The sequence below is a fragment of the Anser brachyrhynchus genome, assembly GCF_964034855.1.
Source record: "Anser brachyrhynchus genome assembly, chromosome: 1".
Taxonomy (NCBI): Eukaryota; Metazoa; Chordata; class Aves; order Anseriformes; family Anatidae; genus Anser; species Anser brachyrhynchus.
The window spans coordinates 181,675,777-181,699,865 of record NC_137694.1 but is presented as its reverse complement, the minus strand read 5'-3'; the positions used below and the strand labels follow the sequence as shown (position 1 = coordinate 181,699,865).

Sequence of the window (24,089 nt, the reverse complement as noted above, 5' to 3'; positions counted from 1 at the left end):
CGTTTTGAACAAGATTTTCAGTTCGTGGCACGATCTGCACCTATCCCAGTGGCCAGGTGGTAAAGAAAGCACTGGCAGAAATCTGTATAATTCTTGCTGTGTTTGTGGTGCTGTTTTTGGGGACTGTGCAAGGGCATTGATCCTGATAGGACTGCTTAGGTAGGCTCAGCTGGTTCAAGAGATCCTGTAAGCATCTGTTTAGATATTTTATGTGTAATGCAGTGGTCGTTTCTGTAGGTAAGTGATCTTCTCTTTGTACGAGGCTTATGCTAGCAGATCTGATGCTATTCCAGTCATCACTGATTGCTTTGTCCATTGTCTTTTTCACTGACATTAAGTGAGGTGTGTGCAAAGAGTCATTCCCTCTGGAAATCTTTAAAGTTGGTTGAGCAATCTGTGATGGTCAAACATGCCATTTCTCTAAATAGACAGATTATAAAGAGTACGTATGTCAGCTTTTTTTAGACTGACTGTAAACTCACTTTCCTGTAGCAGTAATATTGTAAATAAATAATTTTAAAAAATGATTTTATCAGGGGAAAGAGGTCTTAAAAGCAAGTGATCTAATTATAGCACAGATTTATTGAAAGTGTCTGGAGAAAAAAAAAGGAACCTATGATTGTAGGAAAAGTGATCTTACCTTTAAATTACTGAAGTGTGCTTGCTTTCTAATGTCTTTGAAATTTATTTTTACTATACTTATTCCCCCTTTGAACAGGTAAATATTTGTAAAGCTCAAATTCAGAAAAAGATGTTTAAAGCTTACTGAAATATATAGGTGGATACCCAGAACGATCTTATCCTTCTTACACGCAAAATTTAAATTAATATGTATATCAGAAGTATATTTTGACTGTATTATTTTAGTGCTATTCATCCTCTAAATTTTTGCTTGCTTTGATTAAGCTTGGTATATAACACTCCTTTAAACATTTCACAGAAACTAGAGGGAAAAGGGAAAAAGAAAGAGACACAAGAGACGATCGTGATTATGACCAGGAGCAGAGTACCTCCAGGGATCATAGAGATGACAGAGAATCTCGTGATGGAAGAGATCGGAGGGAGACGAGAGATACCAGAGATCGGAGGGAGACGAGGGAATCCAGAGACACTCGAGACTCCAGAGATGCAAGGGATTATAGCAGAGATAACAAAGATAGTCGTGATCAAAGAGACTCACGTTCCACCCGAGATTCTCATGACTACAGAGACAGAGAAAGTCGGGATGCCCATAAAAAGGATGACCAGTATCAGGAGGACTCACGCAGCTATGGAAGATCCCATGGCAGAGAGGAGAGCTCTCGTGCCGAAACAAGGAATGACTCCCGAAGTGACTCTAGAAATGACAGCAGAAGTGATCGAACGGGCCGAAGTCGAGGTAGAGGTCCAGAGTTATCTGACAAAGGTATTACATGATTTTGAAAAAAAATACATAAATAGTAAGTGTCCTTATTATTGGAGATTGAACACTGACATTTGTATTACCTTGTTTGGTGTTACATGTGGAAATGCTGCCAAATAGGAGTGTTTAGGAGCGGCAGAGGGAACTGGGGTTGTTTAGTCTGGAGAAGAGGAGGCTCAGGGGAGACCTCATTGCTCTCTGCAGCTACCTGAAAGGAAGGTGTGGGGAGCTGGGGGTCGGCCTCTTCTCGCAGGTAACCAGTGATAGGACTAGAGGGAATGGCCTCAAGTTGCGCCAGGGAAGGTTCAGGGTGGAAATGTGGAGACATTTCTTCTCAGAAAGAGCAGTCAGGCACTGGGACGGGTTGCCCGGGGAGGTGGTGGAGTCACCGTCCCTGGGGGTGTTCAAGGAGAGGTTGGACGTGGTGCTTAGGGACATGGTTTAGTGGGTGACACTGGTGGTAGGGGAATGGTTGGACCAGATGATCATGGAGGTCTTTTCCAACCTTAATGATTCTATGGTTCTGTGATTCTATAGTTCATGCTTTTAAGTTATGTTTAATTCTGTTGTCATTAAATCAGAACAGTTGCTTAAAATTATAGCACTTCTGCATTCTCTGGTTAAGGCGGCATAACACCACTCTCCTGCCATACCATTTTAAAACAAGCTTGAAGCCCTGCACCACTCTTAATGTTTCTGCAACCCAGCCCTAGGTTTTCCCATGGGCCACAAACACAGGAGGCTTATGTGTAGTGCAGGATTAGTAGGAGGCAGCATGTCTCAAAGTACTGGGTAGCAATTTTTTGTTTTCTCAAATGCAGCTGTGTAGGCACTTGAAAACCATCTTTCACCCTCTCCACCCTTCTTGATTGACCAAAAATGCAATTTAAACCTTTGGCAGTATTTTTGAAAGTTTGATGCACTTTGTACAACAGCTTCACTTACCACCTTTTACCTCTCTAATAAATGGCATTTAAACTTTTTGCAATAAGAATGTGCCATACAATTTTTACAGGAAAAATTATCTTTCTTATTCTCCTGCTGCCAAGTCTGTAAGTTTACATCATACTCGGAACAAATATGAACTGACTTTTTGACTGTTTTATTTCCTAGTCAGGAGACCTCATGTTATGGCTAGGGGAGTGTGATGTAGGAAATTTTGAGTCTGCGGTTGGAAAATAATAACTTTGCAATTAAAACTTGTCAAATTTGAGAGGTTTTGGTTAAGAGTTTACCAGTGCAATTTTTTATTTCCATGAACAGTTAATTCAAGTTTGTTAAAAAGTCACTGCTTTAATTAGGTGTTATAAAACATCACTGGATTTCCTAACATGTGGGAACTCATCTTTTATCTCGATACATCACTATTAGGAAGTCGGACTAGAAGCTCCCAGGTGGATGGTCACAGCAGTAGTGGAAACTACCATGATAGTTGGGAATCGAGGAGTAGCTACCCTGATCGAGATCGCTATGATAGTCGAGACCAAGCAAGAGATTCCTCCTTCGAAAGAAGACATAGTGAACGGGACAGGCGTGACAACAGAGAAAGAGGTATTTTAATGTAATTTTTACACACACGTATATATGTAGTTTAAAGTATATGTATGAATGTGTTTCTCTCTCATTCCTTCCCACTACTAATTCATAAATAACTGCACACTGATGCTAGTCCTATCCTTGATGTAAGTTAACTTTGTTAGTACAGGTAGCCAGTACAGATAGCAGTGATCATGGAAAGCGTATGCAAGACTGTTCTTTTAGTCATAGTGTGTAAGATGTCAAACTTTTGCACCTGAAAGAGTTTGCTGTTGTCTCTGAGGAACTTACTGCCAACTGCCACTATGGAGAATAATTGTATTGCTCACCAATCAAGACAATAGGAGGAATCAAGCAAATAAAAATAGTCCTAAAAATAGGAAATGAAAGGATAAGCTGTGGAGAATGAATACAAAACTAAAATGATTTTTTTCCTGTCTTAAGAAGAGAGTTTTGGAAGGGAAAGGTGTGTTGCAGCTGTTGTTCACCTTCAGTTTTTCAGAGGAATGTTTTGTATGCTACTTTGTGAAATGTTTTTTGGCTCACTGAAATGTCTGTTGTCACCTGTTCTTGTGAAAGGTTTTGCTTTAGATTCTCTCATATCTTCAAGGCACAATTTCAATAAACCCAATCTCCAGACTTCCTTTTTCTTGTCAGCTGAAAAACCCTGCAGTCTGAATGTGTCCTGGAAGGTTGGCTCTTGCAGACTAGCTTTTGCCTCTTCCACCTCCAAACCTCCCGTAAATGCTAAATACCTTATTATGTAATTTGTACTTTCCATATCATACTAAGTTTTTGATTTTAAAAAACCGACAACTTGGAAGTAAAAAAATGTTATCATAACAAAGTCGTGTAAGAAGTGTTGACGATCCATGTTCAGTTGTCTAATACACTTACAGGCATCTTAATTCATGCAAGAGTTGCGTGTAGATGTTTTGTCACCCAAAACTGACACAATAAACAGGTGTTACAGAACTTTTGTATAAAACCTACTACTTGGTATGCACAATAAATCATATTATAAAGTTACAGGCACCATTAAAAGAAGATGAAACCTATTCATGAAACCATTTGCTTGGTCTGATAATTTAAATCTGTAAAAAAAAGAAGTGTTACATCTATGACAGAAACGTTACTCGAGTTTGCTTTTAATTTTACCTGGTAGCAGGGGAGCACTAAGTCATTGTTAATTCACTCAGAGATTAAAATTGATTAAACTAATGGAAATGCATGTTTTATTGACTTAGTCCTCTTCAAGCTCTGTCTGCTTGTCCCTGGTGGGCATGGTCTCAATTTACAAGGCAGTACACTCAGCATCAGAGTAATGGACCTAAAAATACCAACATCTATTCATGCAGTTCTTGTTCTTTTGTATAATGCTTTGAATATATTTTGTGAAAGTAGTTTTACTGGTCTGTTCCTGTTCAAATGCTACAAATGTTAGCATAAAAATTGTTATAAAGTAGTCAAAATTTATGTAAATATTCCAAAAATAACAGAGTGCAGCCAAATTTAGCATTAAGTCTGTGGAGAATAAATGCCCTTAGATAAACTGTCTTCACTATCTTTCTGGATCAGTTGTTTTCTGTATGAATATCATTTTCTCCATGACCCTAGCCCACTGTCTGAACACTGAAAGACTCTTCTTATGTGAATGCATATGAAAACTTACAGCAGTTATGCTTCCTGTAGCTCATCCTCATCTCTCCCTTTCTCTTGGATTTGGTTGTGTATTTCTATGCAGGGATCTCTTCTTCTGTGAGGAGATAGGCCAGTATTTCTTATAACACCTAGTAAAGTTACAGGAAAATAAACAATATGAGTTCTTAGGAACTTGTGACTCTTAATTTTTGGAAGTGAAATTTTCTTATGGAAGTCTTGATACTTGGTTTTCATATGTATGTCATTCTGAGCTTTCCAAGATCCTGTACTAGATTTTAATGATTCAGTAATACAATAGTAATGGCTAGGTTCTGAGGCAGTATAATTATCTTTTGAAGCCGTTCAGAAACGCCCAGTAGAAAATAAATTTTCGTAGTGACTTTTCTCTAAACGAAGGAAAGCTCGCTCCTGAAATACTGGAAAAATATTTCAGAACTACAGGGAGCTGTTTTTCAGTTGATTCAAACCTATAGCTAGATTGCCAAAACACCAAGTCATTGGTGTTTTATTAGTGTAGCGGAAGCAGTGTGTATCCCTTTAATATTTGGTAATCAAACTTGCTTCTCTTCACAGATCAGAGAGCAAGCTCACCAGTACGACATCAAGGACGAAGTGATGACCTCGAGCGGGATGAAAGACGAGAAGAGCGAAGGGTAGATCGCAGTGATGATAGGAGAGATGAAAGGGCCCGAGAGAGGGAGAGAGAAAGAGAGCGGGATCGAGAGAGGGAGAGAGAAAGAGACCGGGAACGGGAAAGGGAGAAGGAGAGGGAGTTGGAACGAGATCGTGCTCGGGAACGGGAGAGAGAGCGGGAGCGAGACAAAGACAGGGACCGTGAGCGCGATCGAGACAGGGACCATGACAGGGAAAGGGAACGAGAAAGAGAGAGAGAAAAGGAGCGAGAGAGGGAGAGGGAGGAGCGGGAAAGGGAGCGTGAGCGTGAGAGAGATCGAGAGCGGGAACGAGAAAGGGAGAGAGGTCGAGACAGAGATAAAGAAAGAGAGCGCCAGAGAGACTGGGATGACAAAGAAAAAGGAAGGGATGACCGCAGGGACAAGAGAGAAGATATCAGAGAAGAAAGAAGTTCAAGAGATGTCCATGAAGAACGAAAATCCAAGTGAGTGGATCTGACTGTTACTTCAATAACATCAATAAAAAACTCTCTTAATATTGATTTCAGTAAGATAGTAAGCAGGGGAGTATCATAAGGAAGGAGAAGATACCCTGTTTGTGCAGAGGTGTGATCTTGAAGCCTTGTCTCCCCTGCATCTGTGTGGCATATGCTGGTGGCCCCAAAATCAGATTCTAGGCTGTGTAGTATGTTGGTGATGTTAGTCTGATGCTCTGCTAATGCAAAATCACGGAACTGCTAAAGTCTGCTTGTTTGGCCTTGGCTTTAATAATGCAGACATTCTTTGAAACCTAATAGGAGGCTGTGGTACCTTTCGAAGTCTCAAGAGTGTGATAGCAACTAGCTAGGTCAGGGTTCACAACTTTGTTCATCAGATTTCTGTGGAACATACATTACCCTTTGCACTATTGAATTTTCAACACCAGAAGGCTACCAGTGAAGGCATCAACAATATCTCAAGTAAATGTGTGGTGCTTCTTTTGTTTTATCTGTACGGCACTGATTCTCTTTTTTTTTTTTTTTTCCATTTAGTACAATAAAATTCTCATTGTGACATCAGTAATGAGCAAATCAGTGTTGTCCTGAATGGCTGCTTTGCCTAGAGATAATTAGTAGCTTTTGTGTGAGAGAAGTATGGAATCCTATAAATCATCCAGTACAGAGTCTTCCCAGTCCCTCGTGGGGAGAAGTGAGCAAGCGTCTGGCCTAGATGCCAGCTAGGGTCAACCCACTGCAAAGATCATTGCCATAGGAAAAAAGTGATCTTAATTGCCTTTTGTACTTTTTTGTTTAAAAAATAAAAAATAGCTGTCCTAAGTGTTTAAGTTTTAGTTTTAAGGTATCATATATATACCACAAGACAAATACTTTTGGAAGTTTTGAAATAACAACTTAGAAAACTACGAAACTTCCTAGCATCCTTAGATCTTCTCTGTGAGGTGTTTACACTTGAGGGATTGTATTGATGATAAACTCAATTACTGAAGGTTTTCTTCAAAGAATCCTCAAGAAATTTGCCTACAAATGTTTGTTCCACAGGAAGCGTCACAGAAATGAAAGCAGCCCAAGTCCTCGTCAGTCACCCAAACGTCGCCGTGAGCACTCTCCTGATAGTGATGCTTACAACAGTGGAGATGATAAAAGTAAGTAGGAGTGGGCTCTCTCTGCTGCAGGCAGGATCCAGCTTATCCTCTGCCTATGGAAAATAATCTCCAATCTTAGATAGAAGAAAACATGGAGAGAGTTTTTAAGGGTCCTCTTCCCCTTTCTTATCTGTTAAGGTATATGTTTACCAAAATGGTAGTAGTCTGCTGCTGCTGCAGCAGTTTTAAAAACCAAAAAACACAAACAAAACTTTTGTGTAACTGAAATGATGGATTTTTGTTTTGATTGATACTTCTTAGCATGCAAAGATACCAAATGTTCACCTTTTCTCCTTTCTAAACAATACAAGTGCATTGTTTTTCCCATTTTGTAGATGAAAAGCACAGACTTCTGAGCCAGGTTGTGCGACCACAGGAATCCCGGTCATTGAGCCCCTCTCATGCTGCAGAAGATAGGCAGAGTCGCTGGAAAGAAGAAGAGCGAAAATCAGACAGAAAGGAAAGTTCCCGGCGTTATGAAGAACCAGAGTTTAAAGAGAGAATTTCTTCAGCAGATAAGCAAAGAGAGCAACCAGATGCTTCAGAAAGCTCCCGGTCTAGGATTCAGGAAAATCTTGGACACCGTCCCTCTGAAGAAAGAGATGCTTCTGATAGAATGCATGATGACAGCAAGAAAAAGTCTAAAATACAGAAAAAGGCCACAAAGAAAAAGAAAGATGATGACAGCGGGGTGGAAAGGTATGCTAATGAATCAACGACCGAGGAAAGCCAGGTCTTTTCACCCAAGAAAGGTCAAAAAAAGAAGAACATAGAGAAAAAACGGAAGAGGTCCAAGGGTGATTCTGAGGTTTCTGATGAAGAAATTGTTCCACATCATAAAAAGAAGAAAGGCCCAAGAACCCCCCCTGTCACAAAAGAAGAATTGGTTGAAGCACCACCTGAGAAAACTGTGGCAGAAGTCCCCCCAAAAAGAGAAGAGACAACATTTAGTGACTGGTCAGATGAAGACGTTCCTGAACGTGGTGACATCGTAGTTCCAGAAAGAAGCACTGAGGACTCCCATAGAAAAAGTCATAGAACGAGGGGAGAAAAGGTGGAAGCCCCTCATGTTACTATAGATGATGGACCACATCGTAAACCCGTGGATCAGAAGCGCAGCAGCAGTCTCGGTAGCAATCGGAGCCATGCCTCAAGCCGACTTCGATCCCCTTCCAATGAGTCAGCTCATCGCAGTGGCGATGACCAGACCGGACGGAAGAGGATCCTGCACAGTACCTCTAGGGACAGGGACAGGGACAGAGAGAAGAAAAGCTTAGAAATCACCGGGGAACGAAAGTCCAGGATTGACCAGTTGAAAAGAGGGGAGCCCAGTCGCAGCACATCTTCAGGTAATAAGATAGGTTTTAGCGAGACTGACTTACCACTCTTTATGAAAGTGCAAAGGTACAAATCTCAAATCATTCTTGCATGGCTATATACTCTTAATTTTTAATTAGTGTGAAGGGAGAGGGAGGTTCTATGCAATTCATAGTAAAACTAGAGGGAATTAAGATTCCTGGAAGTGTTACCATACTTGAAAAGTTGATCCTCAGTGGGCATGATGATTACCACTTTGTTTACACCAAAATACTCAGTCAGCTTTAGCAGTTCATGCTGTCTAGAGGATAAAGCAATTTGTAGAACAAATGAACCTGAAAGAAAGAGAAAGTCCTTGTGCTAACAGACCATTGAGCCAGTTTTATATAAATAATGTTTTCAAATTTGCTGTTAACATTCATTTTGATATGGAAATACTGAAATCTAGGCAAAATTAAAATGCCCTTTGTGGGAGAGAGAGATCCGTTATGATCTCAGGAGCTTTTTTAGCTGAGGGAAATCTGTTATGGTTCTTGTTAGGCATACTCTTGATACATATGGAAATCATCTTTGCTGCAAATCAAAGTAATCACAATGAACTTGTTTTATTTCTGTAGTTCCTATAAAGAAATGGGTAAAATATTTGCTTAAAATATATACACCATCAATAGAAAAATATCTTTCTCTTAGAGCCATTTGGCTTTCTGTTCTTGTCATGGTTACGTGCCTGAAATTATCTTTCTGAATTTATTATATGCTAGCTTTTCAAAAAAACATATTTTGAAAATAGTTTTGAGATGATTCTTTTTAAAAAAATATATTTTATTGCTTAAATATGTGAGTAAATTATGCACGTTCAGTTAGACTTCTGTAATAGTTGAAGTAGCCACTAAAAATGTTTTTGGGGGAGTGGGAGAAATACCATTATTAATTCTAAGATGATGCTTTTCAGAAGTCCACTTTCATACCAGAATCTTTAAAACACTTTGGTGTAGGAAAATGGTATTAAGTTTATGAGCTGTAGTCATGCCTGTATTTAAAATATTTTATCCAGATCGTCAAGATTCAAGAAGCCACAGTTCAAGAAGAAGTTCTCCTGAATCAGACCGTCAGGTTCATTCCAGATCCGGGTCTTTTGACAGCCGGGAAAGGCTTCAGGAGCGAGATCGACATGACCATGATCGAGAGCGGGAGAGAGAGAGGAGAGAGGCAAGACAGAGAGAATGGGATCGAGATGTTGACAAAGACTGGCCAAGGAGCAGGGAACGAGAGAGACTCCGAGAACGGGAGAGAGAGAGGGAAAAGAGAAGGGAGCTGGACAGAGAGAGAGACAGACAACTACCTGATACTGCTGAAAGAGAGAGAGACAGAACTGTTGACATTTCCTCTCAAAAAGAATCAACAAAACACAGTGAAACAAAACTGGACAGAGATCATGAAAAAGAATTTGACGGTGTTTGTCGGGATTCTGCAGCTTCGGAGAAGGAAAGACCAGACAAAGATTTAGGACCTTTACAAGGTTTTGAAGATGGAAATGAGGCTGAAAAGGTGGAGAGTCTAGAAGGTGAGATATTCTGGGAAAGAACCTTCACCGTCAAGTATTTTATTCTTTCCTTTTAGTACAATGCTGAACTGTATTAGAACACTTCGCTACTGAAAGGTGTATTGGCCCCAGCTTCTCTACTGTGGAAGCAGGACGAGGGAGAATTCTGGCAAGCATCTTCTTAATGTTAATTGTGTGAATGTTAGTGTTTCATTTCTAAAGTCTTGAGTCAAAGAGGCAGTATGATATGCCTCATAAATGATATAATTTTGCCAAGGTGTAACATTTCTGCATAGGCACTTTGCTGAAACACCAAAGGTTTGATTGCCCTGTTAAACCGTTATAAGATATATTTTTTAGTTAGGAAGTCACAGGTAATGAATGAAAAAAATGAGGGTTGACTTGCTGCTGTTCTTTGGGATTTTTTCTGCAGAGCCCAATTATCATAGAAATGATAGTCTGATTAGTAGATGAAACATATGTATGGCTTGGCACAACAGTCCAAAAATTACTTTACTGAAGTAATCTTATTAAATGTAGCTTCAATTTGCCGGCCATAATGGTACTGGGGAAACACGCTTAGGATTAATAAATAAAGGGGCAAATGCTGACAAATTCACATAGCTTGAGCTTTGCTAGAAGAGCGAGCTTGGGAAGTACATCTAACCTTTATAAAAATGCAAAAAGCAAAAATCTAAACCAGAGTAAGTGGTGTAAGTTATGGTTATGTTCAGTAAGTAGGGGTTTTTTTTGGTGATCGTAGTGTTGTATCCTCTAATAAGAAGGAAGGTGATGTGTAGGATTTGGAATCTGGGGTGTTTGGGATAGTAAAGCCTGAAGTCCGTAGTCTTCAGAAACAAATTAAGCTTTTGTGGCTTTCTGTAAGATACCAGCACATTGTCTCCTCATATCTGCATGCTTAAAAAGAATTATCTTATTGTGGATACTTGTTCATTTGGGCGGTCCGGAGAGGATGAGGAGGGCTGTTTTATTACCTACGATATCTCTTACCTGATTGCTCACAAAATGGTCATTACGGTTGACTGGTACAGTTGAGAAAATTCCATCTAAGGAGATTATCTGTGGAGTGGAAACATTTGTCAGAGAGAATATTTGGAGCGAGCCTGGGGAAAGTCTGCTCTATCTCGGTACAATGGACAGAATTCATCCATTTTTAAGGAAGAGGAGGGAACAGTGTAGTAAATCTGAGAGGTACAGCGTGGTAACTTCGAAAAAGAGTTGGTGAAAGGCTGTTCTTAGGTTTATTTTCTGTTTCAGAGAGGGCCTGTAGCCAAACAGACTTTGAATATTAAATGCATTCTTAGGTCTAGCCTTTCATCAGACTTCTTATAAGCGTCTTAATACATGTTCATTTGTGTATTTTTCAAAGGTTGTGTGTTGTCTGAAAATGATCGTGTGTTACGGTTTTGGTATGTTAGTCTAGGATTCTGTCTTTTTTTAGAAGAAAGGCCTTGTAAAATACTGGGTGACAATTTTAGTGAAGCATACTATAAATAGCATATTACTGATCTTCTAAGATGGTAGTGTACTTTATGCTGTTTCATTAATTTATTATTACTCCTGTTTATGTTCCTTCTTTTAGCTATGTTGTGTTAAATCAGAATTAATATAAAACGACATTTCTGCAAAAAAGCAATAAAGGTAGTGATAGTATAATTTAGAAATTATCAGCCTGATTTGAAATTCAAAATTGGGAAATTCAATCATTTTTGAATTATGTATTGAGAACTGTAGATTGTTATTTTTAATTGCTTCATACAGTAATTTTTAATGGTTCATCAGTGCCATCCGAGCATGCAGTCGCAGTGAGCTAGTGTACCTGCTAGGTCCGTGTGAAAGCAGAAAATGGATTGTACAGGCAGTCAGTATTTAAAATCACAAGATACAAAATGAAATCTAGTAGAGATTGCCATATTTTTCCTTTTAAAGATGATAGCAAACTAACTCAATAAAATTTCCAGATCTGGTGATGGTAAGGAGGTGTCTGGTATTTATTTGGATCAATGACTGCAGTACATTGTCTAACATAATGTGTGAGGATATAATTACTTAATTATGGTGATGTGTTGAACCTTAATGTGTTTGCTTCAGGAATAAGTTTAAATGATGCCCAAGATACTCGATGCTTCCTCCAAAGCACTGCCAGGTGGTCTGAGTAGTTAATTTACACTCTGCTAGCACGTCTTTTACTTGTCTTTTCAATGCTGATTTTTAGTTTAGTTGAGGTGACTTTTCTTTTCCTGCAGGTTTTACAAAGGCAAACGAAAAAAGGTGAGGGGATATCTTAACACAGAGGCAGTTTCTCTTCTGGATAGGGAAGATTGGAGAAAATAGATTAGTCATCCACAGGGAATGACCCCTGTAAATTGTGTCAATTTTGTACTGTGCAACTGATTGCGAGTACCTTGGCGGAGAATCCTAAGGAAGCCTGAATTTTGAGCAGCAGCGTTTGTGAATGCTTCAGTCAGGTTTTTCAGTGCTGGGGGTGAGAGAATACCTTCAGAGGTGCCTTTCATGAACTGCAAGCTGCTATATTTGAGTGTCTTGTGTTTGCTACATGTTTATGCATGTATCACAGTTATTTACATATAAAAATAGAATTCCTTGCTATACAAATAGAATTGTTTGATTCTATTTGTATGTGCATGTAGTATGTTGATGGACAGTGCAACAACTGAAGAAATTTGTCATAACGTTCTTCATGCTCTTCTGGTTTCCATGAAGAGTCAGAACCATGAGAATAATTGCTTACTTCAGGATGTCTCACACCGTGTATTTTGGAGTTTTGTTACTTATTTGTCCTGTCTTTATATTCAGTCTTTAGACTGAATCCTGAGTTAGGATTCATGTGCAAAAGCATCTGGTAGAATCTGTGGTAGTGCTACATAACTATGTATTGGATCATCAACTTATATTTCTTCTGAATATGGCCTTCTACAAGCACTTTGAGTAATACTGCACATAAAATAATTGACCAAGATGTGTGAAATTCGAACAGCCACTTTGTCGATGAGAGAAATAACTTTGTTTGCATCAGTGAATACCTTTTTTTCATTTTGAATATACACACCCCCAAAATTAACAAGCTCGTTTACTGACCCTGTTTTTTGTCAGTCTGCTTGAAGCACGTTTGAAAAACAAGAATGATTCCTTTAAAGCTACAGTCTGTATCTGTGTCTGTAGGAGGAGAAGATGAAGCAAAGATTGATGATGTTCAGTCGCTGGGATCTGGTGCTGGAGAATACGAACCGATCAGTGATGACGAACTGGATGAAATTCTGGCAGGTGATGCTGAAAAGAGGGAGGATCAACAAGAGGATGAGAAGATGCCTGGTAAAAGTATAACAAAACCCCTTTATGTTTATTTGAATATAAAGATGAGATCAGTTTGCATGTAAAGCTACTTTGTTCCTTTTCAAAATGTATTGTAATGTACAGTAGTTCTGAATTCAGAGCACTGTTTTTGTGCTCCTCAGTATTTCTTATTTTTTCTGTAATGGGCGGGTGTGCCTGTGAAGTATAGAGGTAACTAAAAGTCCTGGAAACTTTGTTTTGAAGTAATATTTATTACATTGTTTATAGCTAGAAGCAGCAGCTTTGGTTTTATAAATGTTATAAATGAACGTAAATGATTACAAATTCTATCCCATTTGGAGCTTATCATTATTTGGAAATGATAATTTTAGGAATAGATTTCTATCCTTGCTTGAACGCTTCCTAAATGCACTGGGAAACATGGAATCTTCTAGGTCACCTGGGCTATATGATCAGTGTTCATATTTTATGTAATAAATGTGTACGCACAGTTGTATGGTTATTCAATAACTAATATATGGCATTTCTTTGAAAACAGCAGCATCCAGAGTTGAATTACTAGCTTTTTAAGCATTTAATTTGGACCTATCATAGCACGTTATTGGTACTGTTACTTCTGTGAACGCCTAAGTGAGTGATCCATCCAAATCTGCTGGCTAAGCAGGCTCCGAGCAGCCTTTCACAAAGTGGTTACAATCAAAGTGAAACAGAATGTTTTTTATTTTAATCCAAGAAGCTTTATATTTTTTAAGAAACTATACGTACATACCTTTTTGCCACCAGTCAAAGTGAGTTTGAATATTCTTATCTGAAGTGTCTAAAGAACTGTCTTTGAGAACTGCAGAACAATGTTCATCTAATACATGTTGCTTTTAGGAGACGGGGATGTCTACAGCATGTGAAATTAGTCAGCCGTGGTATAGGGGGTGATGATGTGGTAACTCATTTTCTGTCAATGTTTTCGCAGATCCTGTGGATGTTATCGATGTTGATTGGTCCAGTCTTATGCCAAAGCAGCCAAAAGAACCACGGGAGGCTGGGGCTGCGCTCTTAAAATTCACACCAGGTGCCGTTATGTTGAGAGTTGGCATTTCCAAGCGATTGGCAGGACCAGAACTCTTCACCAAAATTAAAGAGACTTGCCAGAGAGTATTAGAAAAACCTAAAGGTAATTGTTTCTGCAGGGTTTAAACTGTCTTTTTGTTCTTAGTAAAGATACTTAATGAAATGGGTGCTAGTTCATTATTCTAGGTTTCCAAGCCATAGAAAGCGTGCACTGAGCATTGTGTAAAAAATTCAGGAATCTAATACAGCTGTATATCAATCAGATTAGTGTTTTAATTCCAGAAGCGTTAGAGAGGTCTTAAATAACTGCCAAAACAACTTTTTTTTGTCATAGTGGAATATTCTTTTGTGAGACCATCTTGAATTAATACCTGGCCTGAAGTGTGTTGGCAACATTTGGAGAGGTAATGATCTGCAGTGAATCAGTAGTAACTGTGTGAGGGGAAGAATAGGATTTCTTATTTTCTCTGAAGATTCTCGTACTTGCTTTCTGAAGATCTTCTCCAGAATGCATAGGTAGGAGTTTTTGGTTCAGAATGAAGAACTCAGTGAAATTTGTGTATTGTGTAGTAGAAGTGAGAAATTAAATGAATAGTATGCAGGTGTAGCATTTGGGTCAAAGTAAGTGGGCATGAGACATGCATGATGGATGGAATGGGCAATTCACAATTCACAGTGGTAGTCACTGCAGCTGTGTAGGGCTTTTGTGTGAGAGAGAGTACTGATTTTCTCTTTGGCATCCCAGGAACCAGCTGAGCTGTTTGCAAGAATTTATTTGGTAAAATTGTTACTTAGGTCTATGAAACATTTGCTCTCTATAAGATCCATATGCAGCTTATTCCAGGATCTAAATATGATAAAAGTGTGCCTTATAAAAAACAGTTTCTGTAGAGTCCTTGGTTTTAGGGTATAGGTTTTTGTTTTAACTCTGTAAATTCTAGTTCTTGACGTGAAACCGTAGGATATCCTGCGTTGGAGGGCGCCCATAAAAGCCCATCAAGCCCAAACCATATTTCCAAGAGTGTTGTCCAAAACCCTGCAACAGTACTCTAATTCTTCGACACATTACTCTTTGTGCAGTTGTCTTGTTAACCTTACAGAAAGATTGCTTTCAAACAGTAGAGAGGGGAAAAAATTAAGTAGCTGGTGTAATTGATACACTATCATATCTTCCTGAGTATGCAAACTGTCTGGCATAGTAAAGCTATGAACTGTGTCTTTCTCTGTTAAGCTTTAATTTTGCTGCATACTTCACCAGGAACTGCATTGCAGAATCCTCCTGGCTATCTAATATATTGCCTGAAATAACCTGAGCAGTCTTTGCATGCTTCTCTAGAAATAACAAAGTCCAGGGGAGTGGTGATAGTAGGAGTCTCTGTAGCACTGTCTCTGGGTTGTCTCAAGTGTGCTCAGACGCAGGAGAACTTTGCTCTGGAGAGGAAGGAAGGCTGAATGCCTCCGTTAGTCTCTCCTTAGCGTGTGCAGTCTCTCACTTATCAAAGTTACTACATGTGGAAGTGCCAGTATGGTTTCAAGTGCATGCATTTTCTCTGTAATCTGCTGCTAGGTAAGATGATTCCTTGTATAGTGATGACACAGCCACAACGTGGGTATTCTAACGTAAGGCACAAATTTTGGTGCCCTGAAAAGTGAAGACATTGAGCTAGGCATTCAGTTTGTGTTACAGTGGAAATGTAGTGTTTTCACTCCGGATTTCTTCATGGTCATATGTCTTTGTTTCCCCATTTTATTCCTGATTCTGGTGTTCACTTTTTTGTTCTTATTTATGGATGAATAGTTCCTGGTAATACTCTGAAATGCAGAAAAAAAAGTGCTGGCTTGTTACTGGGATTTTTGTTTGTGTTCATTGTCTTTGGAAACAAGAATCTGTAGTATGTAATGGAATTAAGATTTGTATCTGGCTTTCCCTCATCTGTTGTATGCAGTTGAGGATGAGCATCAAACAGTATTTTGTTGTCAGATATGCTCAGCACCTGGCACCTAGGCAGATCCTACAAGCAGTTTCTGTTAGCTTTGAGGTGGCCTTTCTGTGTCTCACTTGGGGTGCTGGTTGTCTGTTGGGGTTGTCTTGGTAAGTTCAGTGCAGTTCTTTAACCTGTCCTTGATACCTTCTAACTTTTTTTGTTTCTTTTCACCTTCTTTGAAAACTAATCTTACTCAGCTCCATCACAACTTCAGTGGTTTAAAACAGTGTCCTTGCTCTCTCTTGGGTGCGTCTGCCAAACTACAGTAGTAGTCTTTGCTTTTAGCTGCTAAATTTTCCCCAGGTTTGCTGGTGTCTGCAGTTAGGCATTCGATTCTCTACTAAAAACCAAGTGCTTTATTAAATACAGAAGATTGGATTGGACTACTAACTGCATAACTTACTATATTTTTTTCAATCGTATTGTATCTTCTTATTTATTGTGAAAGGGTTATACGCTGATATACTGCAGTCCCGCCGTATGCACTCTTTTGGTCTTTGTCAACATTTCATAGAAAAGATGTTACAGAACAAGTCTTGCCTCAGGAGCCATCTTGAAAAGCAACTTTGGTTAATGTGTTCTAGCTGCACACTTTCTTCCGATAAATGTATTAAAGGACTAGTGTTGCTGCTTTAAGTACTATTAGCTAGTGGTTTAAGTGAGCCTAAAGGGAGGGAGTAGTTTATTAGCATCTGTTCAGTTGTTCTTCTGGTTCACCCACCATGGATAAAAGAGTTATTGTGCATATTTCACTCCTACTTAGCTATACAAACCCTGTTTTAACACTGGTACAGTTATCCTATGCTTTGCAGGGAAGTACAACTTTAACCACTTTTTGTTAGCACTAGTAAACACCTTTCTTCATACGTCTGGTCATAAATGGTATCCCCTCTTCTGCATCAGAGCTGTCACTTGATTTTTAGGCTTCTTGGTGATTGCTGTCTCAATATTGCTTTCCAGTGCTGGAGCTACATACAAGAGTACCCATACTTACATTTAGATGGTGATGAATTTGTTCTTTTTTCTATAAACTGCAATACCTTTTTTTTTTTTTTTTCCGAAAGCTTGGTATTGTTTAAAAGGCAGAAACACCAACAGTAGAACTTAAGGGAGTTGTTAAATCTCGTGCAGGATTGTTTTTAACTTCAGTAAATTCATATTGCTGTATATTATTGTTCCAAAATACCATGTATTTGTTGATCTTTGTAAATATCATTTCCTTGTAGATGCAGAAAACCTTTTTGAACATGAACTGGGGGCCTTGAACATGGCTGCACTTCTACGAAAAGAAGAGAGAGCGGGTCTGCTTAGTAATCTGGGTCCTTGCTGTAAAGCTCTGTGCTTTAGAAGGGATTCTGCAATTCGTAAGCAGCTAATGAAGAATGAAAAGGCAAGTTGTTCACTTACAGAGCTGGGTTAAAATGTGGAAACAGGCTCTACTGTGCAAAACATTTGTCTAGGGTGGTAATTTTAGTAGTAATTGTTTGTTCTGGAGCAGATCTAGAGCTTTAAATAATGGAGAACAGACCTACTGAAATATTGTAGGGTTTTTATGTTTTCATTAAGCTGGGAGATTAATCTAAGATGGAGACTTAAACTATTTCTTATTATGGCATTTAAATTCTGGAAACACTTTCTGCATTTAGAGAATACGTAATCAAAGTAATTGGTTAAAATACATTCTCAAGGATAATTGTTTAATAATTTTCCTGCTTAAGAGTCCATGTACTTTTATAAGAATTTTAAGATTCTATTCTTGCAAGTTAAAAGAACCTAGATGCATCTCTTTTTAAAAATAAGAGAGATACTTCAGCTATGTCTTACACTACAGTAGGTTTTGTATTCTTGCATGCTAATAGAAAAATCTTTAGTTCTTGAAGATTTTCTAGTGAATATGTATGATTAAACCTGTATTTATTGAGAATACTTGATGTTAATTTCTCAGCTTACATGTTAAAAGCCACTATTTTTGGGTTTTATTTTAATTTCAATAGGGTGCAACAAAACAAGCTTACACGAATCCTGCAGCCATGGACAGTGACTTGTTACGGTTGAGTCTACGGTTATTCAAACGCAAGACTGTGTGCCAAGCTCCTGGGCAAGAAAAGACAGAGGATAGTAAGATTCCACAACCAGCTATCCAGCAAGAAGTGTGTGTGTCTTAAAGCAAATGACCCACAGCAGTTCTTTCTAGCTCATATCCCATTACCAGTGTTGGTACTGTTTAGAACTGGTTGTTTGGAAAACAGCTGTAGAAGATGGAAGGAAAGACTCTGTTTGTACACAGAAAGGAATTGGGGATTTTGGATGTGAATAAAAGTGGTAAAAAGTAGACTTCTGTGTGAAGTTCTCTGCAAGTTTTGTAATATGAATCTTACACTAACAAAAACCTGTTTTATGGTGCATCAAGTGTAATAATGTGAAGATGTCTGGTTTTAGCAGTTTATAACTCCAGCTGATATTAAAGTGAAGAAAACTGTCTGTGTATCTCTTTCCTTATTACGAATGGGTTTCTCCACCACCACCACAGACCCTTCACAGGCGTCTGGAATTTCCTAAGTGGCTTGCTTCCTGGGAGTTTGTCTACCTCTGCTTTTCAAATCCCTTTCCTTATTGCAGTAGTCTCTGGTGTGGATCTGGATTTGGACAAAGCTCTAGGTCTTTAGCATAGGTTTCCTCTGATAATTTCTGGATGTAAAAATCTAGTATGAGAGATGGAAAGAAAAACCTCCCAGGAATTGATTTCTGACCAGTTCTAGATGTCTGTATTTATGAGACTCACTGCGTTTTGGAAATGTCTGCTGCTTACGAAGGAAGACTAGCGCACGTTTTACATTCTGTAAGTATCAGGACAGATCAATTTCCTGCAGTAGCCGGAGGGTGTTTCACACTTGGTAAGTTTTCAGATGTTAGCAGTAAAGGCAGTGAGCAGTTGTGTTTTATTGGGTGTTACAGGTTCAGGGGCCTGACTGGAGACTCATCAAGCCTGGGCTCAGTTTTGTAAGAATTGTTTTCAGTTTGAGAAGTGAATCTCTAGTGGGATCGTTGGATTATGCCAGTCAGGTATCTTTAGGTAGTCTGTGGAAGCTTCCATGTGTAACTGAGGTTTCTGAAACTTTAAATTAAGTCTCTGTGTACACCTCTGTACTTGTCCCAGGTTTAAACCTGAACTGTTGCGTTGAAGTCTGCTCACACAGGGTGAGAAAGAAATCCAGAGCTTAACCTTGATATTGGCTTGCTGCAAAGCAACTTGTTTTCACTGTTCTCATATAGGTTAAAAATTAGTTATGAGCCACTAGTCTTTTTGATGGTTGGCTGATAGTAGTTACTAATCCTTTTTCTCTGCTTGGAACCAACACAGGGAGGGGGATGTTGTCTGTGTGTAGTTCAATGTGATGGGCTTATCTAGCATCTGCCTGGTGCTTAGAGTGGTGTTGGCTTCAAGCAAATGCCCAAATACAAATTCCAATTCGGTTCAAACTCACTTTTCAGAACATTAATGCAAAGCTTTCTTACCTGTAACCCTTTCCTATAATGTCTCTTTCTTCAGCGACATGTTGCTATTCTACATTTAAATAGTTGTTATTAAAAAAAAGTGAGGGTTTTTATTTATATTTTATACGTGCCCACACAATTTATGTGCCTGTTTCAAATATGAAAGATGCGAGAAGTTTCTACTATTGGTTTGATTCTTACTAAACTAAGTGATGCAGGCAAAACGTGATCTTCCTAGTTTTTTCACTTGTTGAAACTTTTTAAGGGACTTGGTGGCGGTTTTTAATGTCACTGGAATTTCTAATACAGGCTTTAAAAAGAAGTATGTGTTCTTAAGCACACTAGTATCTTAAACTGAGCAAGAGTTAACAAACCTGTTCAGCATTTAAATTCATCCTCACCTATTTTATAGCTACAATAATGCTGCCTTTAAGTTGAAAGTATTAGATCATTGCTTCCAATTACATTCAAGCCTATTTTAATCATCTCTAAAAGACATAAAAATGTTTGATAGCTGGAAACAGCCTTGTCTAAGACTGCAGTACACAAAATAGATTCACTGTTGGGTATTTAATTACACTCTGCTTACTTTAAACACTTTTCCTATAAAACAGTCAGAGTGTATATATGCACTTAGTTTGCAGAAGACTATTTCACACTGCCCTAGAAAAAGCAAAATAAGGTAGGCTTGGTGGGCTACCGTATCTTGTGAAGTGACTGTCCCATTGAAGCTCAAATCCAATGCTGACCCATGCCACCATTTATTGGAATTGTACAAAAAGGGTGCTAAATCGCCCCTTATACCTCTTTGTTTTGATTTGATCTGCAGTGCTTCGTAGTGATTGTAGTCCAGTTTTCATTCTGCAAGGCTCTAGCCGTGGTCCACAGGTGCCTGTAACCTTTTGGGCAGCAGCGAGCACAAGGCTGCACGTGTGTCTCGGTTGGCATCCTTCGGGCGCTCCAGCTCCAAGCCTGAAAACGCAGAGAAGCCTCTATTGCCACTCCTTTTCTCCTTGATAAATTGGTTTTAAGCAGCCCAGAGGTGCAGGCCGGAACGTGGCGATGCGGAACAAGCTGCCAGGTGAGCTGGTGGGACGAGGCAGGCTTTCACCCAGGCGAAGCACCGTGCCCAGCTCTCGCAGCCAGGACAAATTCCCAGGCAGGGCAGGTTTTTAGAGCCTCAAGGCGCAAATGGGGCTGACGCCTGTACCTTGGGATGCTGCTGAGGTTATCGTCTCTGTTGGGCCATCTGTATGGTGCGCTCAGAAGACAGAGTTAGATGATTTTACTAAATTAAGGCTTTTGTTTGAATTGCTTTTATGCAGTCGTGGTCTCCCCTCCATGCTGTAGAAAGCAACCTTCAGCAGAGAGCAGGGGGCTGGAGCTGCCTTTGTAATAACAGTTGCTGCCTGCTTATGGAGTTTGGGACCCCCCTGTTTTGTAGTAACAAAGCCTGCTTTTAAAGGGTATTTGTATAAAATGGATGCTTCTTTCTATATTTTGCCTTATTGTGAAGGGGAAGTCCAAGGACACAGAACCTAGCGCTTGATATTCATGTACACATGCCAAGGTTTTGTGGGCAGCGTGGAAGAGGAATTAGATGCAATGTAAGGAGACAGTTTGAGATTGGCAAAGGTGCTGTTACCATAATAAGAAAATAAGAAAAATACCTCCAAGCTGAGCCCTAAATCCAGAAGACAAAGCAATGTAGCCAAGTGTCAAGATGCAAGGGGTTTCTTAAGGCAAACTGACCTACAGGATTTGGAAGTTTGCCTCCGTCAAAATCAATAAAGAAGTCCAAACTGGAATGTGCAGGAAAGGGAAGTGTTAAAATGGCATTCAGAGAGCAAGTAACTAAAGGTTTTTGGAAGAAGGCCGTGTTGTACAGAAAGACAGTTTCATTGCTTCTGCCCTACCGGTAAGAGATCAAGAGATCAAAGAGGGAAAATAAGTGTATGCTGGGCAAGTTTAATTTCTTGATATCATCAGTCGCTGTCAGGGATGTGCCTACCACAGGCTGGCTTTTTCCTGAGAAATGAAGTTGAGGTGTTTTGAAAGGCTGAAGTGTCGGAAGGCATGCTAGGACAAACTGCTGAGGTACAGAGCAATGCGTTGGCAGATTTTAAGGGGGCGTTCACGTGGGAAAGCGTTGTGTTGGTTGTGAACACTGTTCCTAAAGGGGGATTGTTAGAGTAACTAGTATTGGATGTGGATTTTAAGAAAGCTCATGGGTTTGGTGGGAATGAAAACCCCTTTTTAATTTACTTCAGGACTGGGTTTGCTGTTTGAACCTATTATGTGTATGAGGGGTGCTTGGGGCACAGTATGGAAAGCACCTGAGTGAGGGAGTAGTAGAAATTGAACGGCATTGAGTAGTGTTGGCTGTCAGCCTGGGAGCGTGAGGTCTCCCTTCTGCTACAAGCCAGGGGCTCGTCCAGAACGAGGGAGAGAGGAAGACCTTGTTGTGCTAACTGTGTGCAGGATGGATTGGTGAAAGAGCCCTGGGAACAGCCCTGGGGAAAGGTCCAGATGGGTGTTTCCAGCAGAGAGAGAGTGGTTCTAGTACTGAATGTAGTACCTGTGGCCTCTCGCCTGGTCTGTCCCAGTCTGCTCACCTCTGCCTTCAGGAGATGGATTCTAACTAGGGACACAGGAAGCCCTGAAAGTGAAGAGAAGCACGGAATATGATTGCTGTCTTAAGGGACAACCTGGTGGAGGTAGCCCTGCTTGACCAAGGGTTGGAGCGGGTGACCTCCACAGCTCCCATCCAGCCACAGCCCTGCTGTGTTTCTGTGAAAAGAACTGGGCAAGTGCGAAATGAGGAGAAAAACCTGAAGAATGTGAACCTAAGTTGCCCATATCTGCCTTTAAGATGGAAGCTGGAAACCCCCAAAGGACCCCATAGGTGCATGCAAGATTTACCTTCTTCCCAAGCTGCAAAGTTGCTTTGTGTCAGCATGAAACAAACCTGTGGTTGCCACTGTCTTGGACAAGCGTTCCTCTGTCGGCTCCTTGCGTGCTCCCAAAAATGCATCAGCAAGAGGCTGCAGAGAACTTTGGCATGTCTTGCACAAGGTTACTAGGAGAAATTAAGCTGTAGTGGGTGAAGGATAATTTTTAATTTGTGTCATTTCTCTAACAGGGAAACAGAAAGTAAAACAGAGGATTAAATGATCAAATCTCATCGCTGTACAACCAGCTCACAGCGGGTGACCTCCAAGTGCATTTGCAGTTTTGGGAAGGAGTTGACAGAGGGAGGATGGGAAAAGCTGGCAAATCACAGTTAAAATTGGAGAAAAACACAAGGAGCTTCGTTTGCTGCCATGTGGCCCGTTCATTTGGCTCCTCTCAAATCCTTCTGCCAGTCAGCATCGGGATGTGCAAATTGACACATCGCTAAAGGGGAAGATCTGATCAACTTCCATACCTCACGCTGCCCTAAGTTAGCAAGATCCGTGCCAGGAGGAAACCTACAGTTCACAGAAAATCTCAGTCTGGCGTAAAGAGAAACGTGTAATGCCAAAAAGAGAAAAATACGCAGAAAAACAATGTATACTAAGGTAGAAAAATGCTATATGGGTTGGTCCCTAGTTCAAGGAAGCTTATTGCAAAACAGCTGAGAAATCGGAAGATCTCATATTGAAGTTATTAAAATTCTTGGGACTTTAGAAGAGATAGGAGTAATAGCGGATATGATTAAAATGTATGAAACAGTGGACCAGAAAAAGTAGGATGGAAGATACTGTTTTCCTGCTCCTTGTGACAGAGCCATATTCACTAAAATTAAAAGCTGGCAGACTTGGATAATAAAACAGAAATTCTTTTCCTTACCGTGCCTAATCAGGCTTAGAATTCGGTGCTGCAGGAGGCTGCAGCAACTTAGCAAGGTTTCCAAAGGGATTGAGCGTGCTGTAAGTACGTGGAGTTGTTCCTGGAAGGTAAACTGACACTGTCTAAACCCGCTGACTGTCTGTCTGTGTTTGTACACACTGGGGAAGGCTCTGGGCATTGCAAACTCCTGGTACTCAAAGCCAGGTTTGATGGCTTCTGAATACTCCTGTGAGCTGTCTGGCTAGGACCACTGTAAGAGACACACAAATTGACAGCCAACACGCCTGACTGCGGCATATTTCCCGCATGATCTGATTTTTTAATTTATTTTTTTTTGCTTTATTCAAAAGGCTTTCTTGCCAACTTATCGAAAAGCGAGTTGCCCAAATAATAAATGCGCTGTTAAATTCACACTTAGCAGTGTCTACTTTGCTCTCTGCTTCCCCTAAAGAGTGGTACCCCTCTTTGCAAGTCTCATCTGATGCATGAACTGTCAAAACATAAATGGGCAACTGTGACTTCTCCGCTGTCTGCTCTGGAATGATAGCATAATCTGTTTGCTGTATTCATCCCTTTAATTTACATTTTTATTGCTATAATCTAAACCACTTTTTTTTTCTTTTTATTTTTTTTTTTGGTGCAC

The 24,089-nt window shown here is 39.8% G+C and overlaps 1 protein-coding gene across 7 annotated transcripts in view; it reads left to right on the top strand.

The window, feature by feature from the left end:
• The window catches only part of ZC3H13 (zinc finger CCCH-type containing 13), a 48,856-nt gene extending 30,255 nt beyond the window's left edge, over window positions 1-18,601 (top strand). For 6 of the 7 annotated variants that reach the window (XM_080561752.1, XM_080561750.1, XM_080561749.1 and 3 more), the window contains 10 exons: window positions 941-1,405; window positions 2,774-2,953; window positions 5,174-5,717; window positions 6,771-6,874; window positions 7,210-8,223; window positions 9,246-9,755; window positions 12,939-13,094; window positions 14,038-14,238; window positions 17,347-17,510; window positions 18,115-18,601. In XM_080561752.1, the coding sequence (XP_080417878.1) occupies window positions 941-1,405; window positions 2,774-2,953; window positions 5,174-5,717; window positions 6,771-6,874; window positions 7,210-8,223; window positions 9,246-9,755; window positions 12,939-13,094; window positions 14,038-14,238; window positions 17,347-17,510; window positions 18,115-18,285 (3,509 nt within the window). In that variant the 3' untranslated portion in view covers window positions 18,286-18,601. The remainder of the gene's footprint in view (window positions 1-940; window positions 1,406-2,773; window positions 2,954-5,173; window positions 5,718-6,770; window positions 6,875-7,209; window positions 8,224-9,245; window positions 9,756-12,938; window positions 13,095-14,037; window positions 14,239-17,346; window positions 17,511-18,114) is intronic. The other variant, XM_080561751.1, reaches the window with a different exon arrangement.
• The last annotated feature ends 5,488 nt before the right edge of the window (window positions 18,602-24,089 follow it).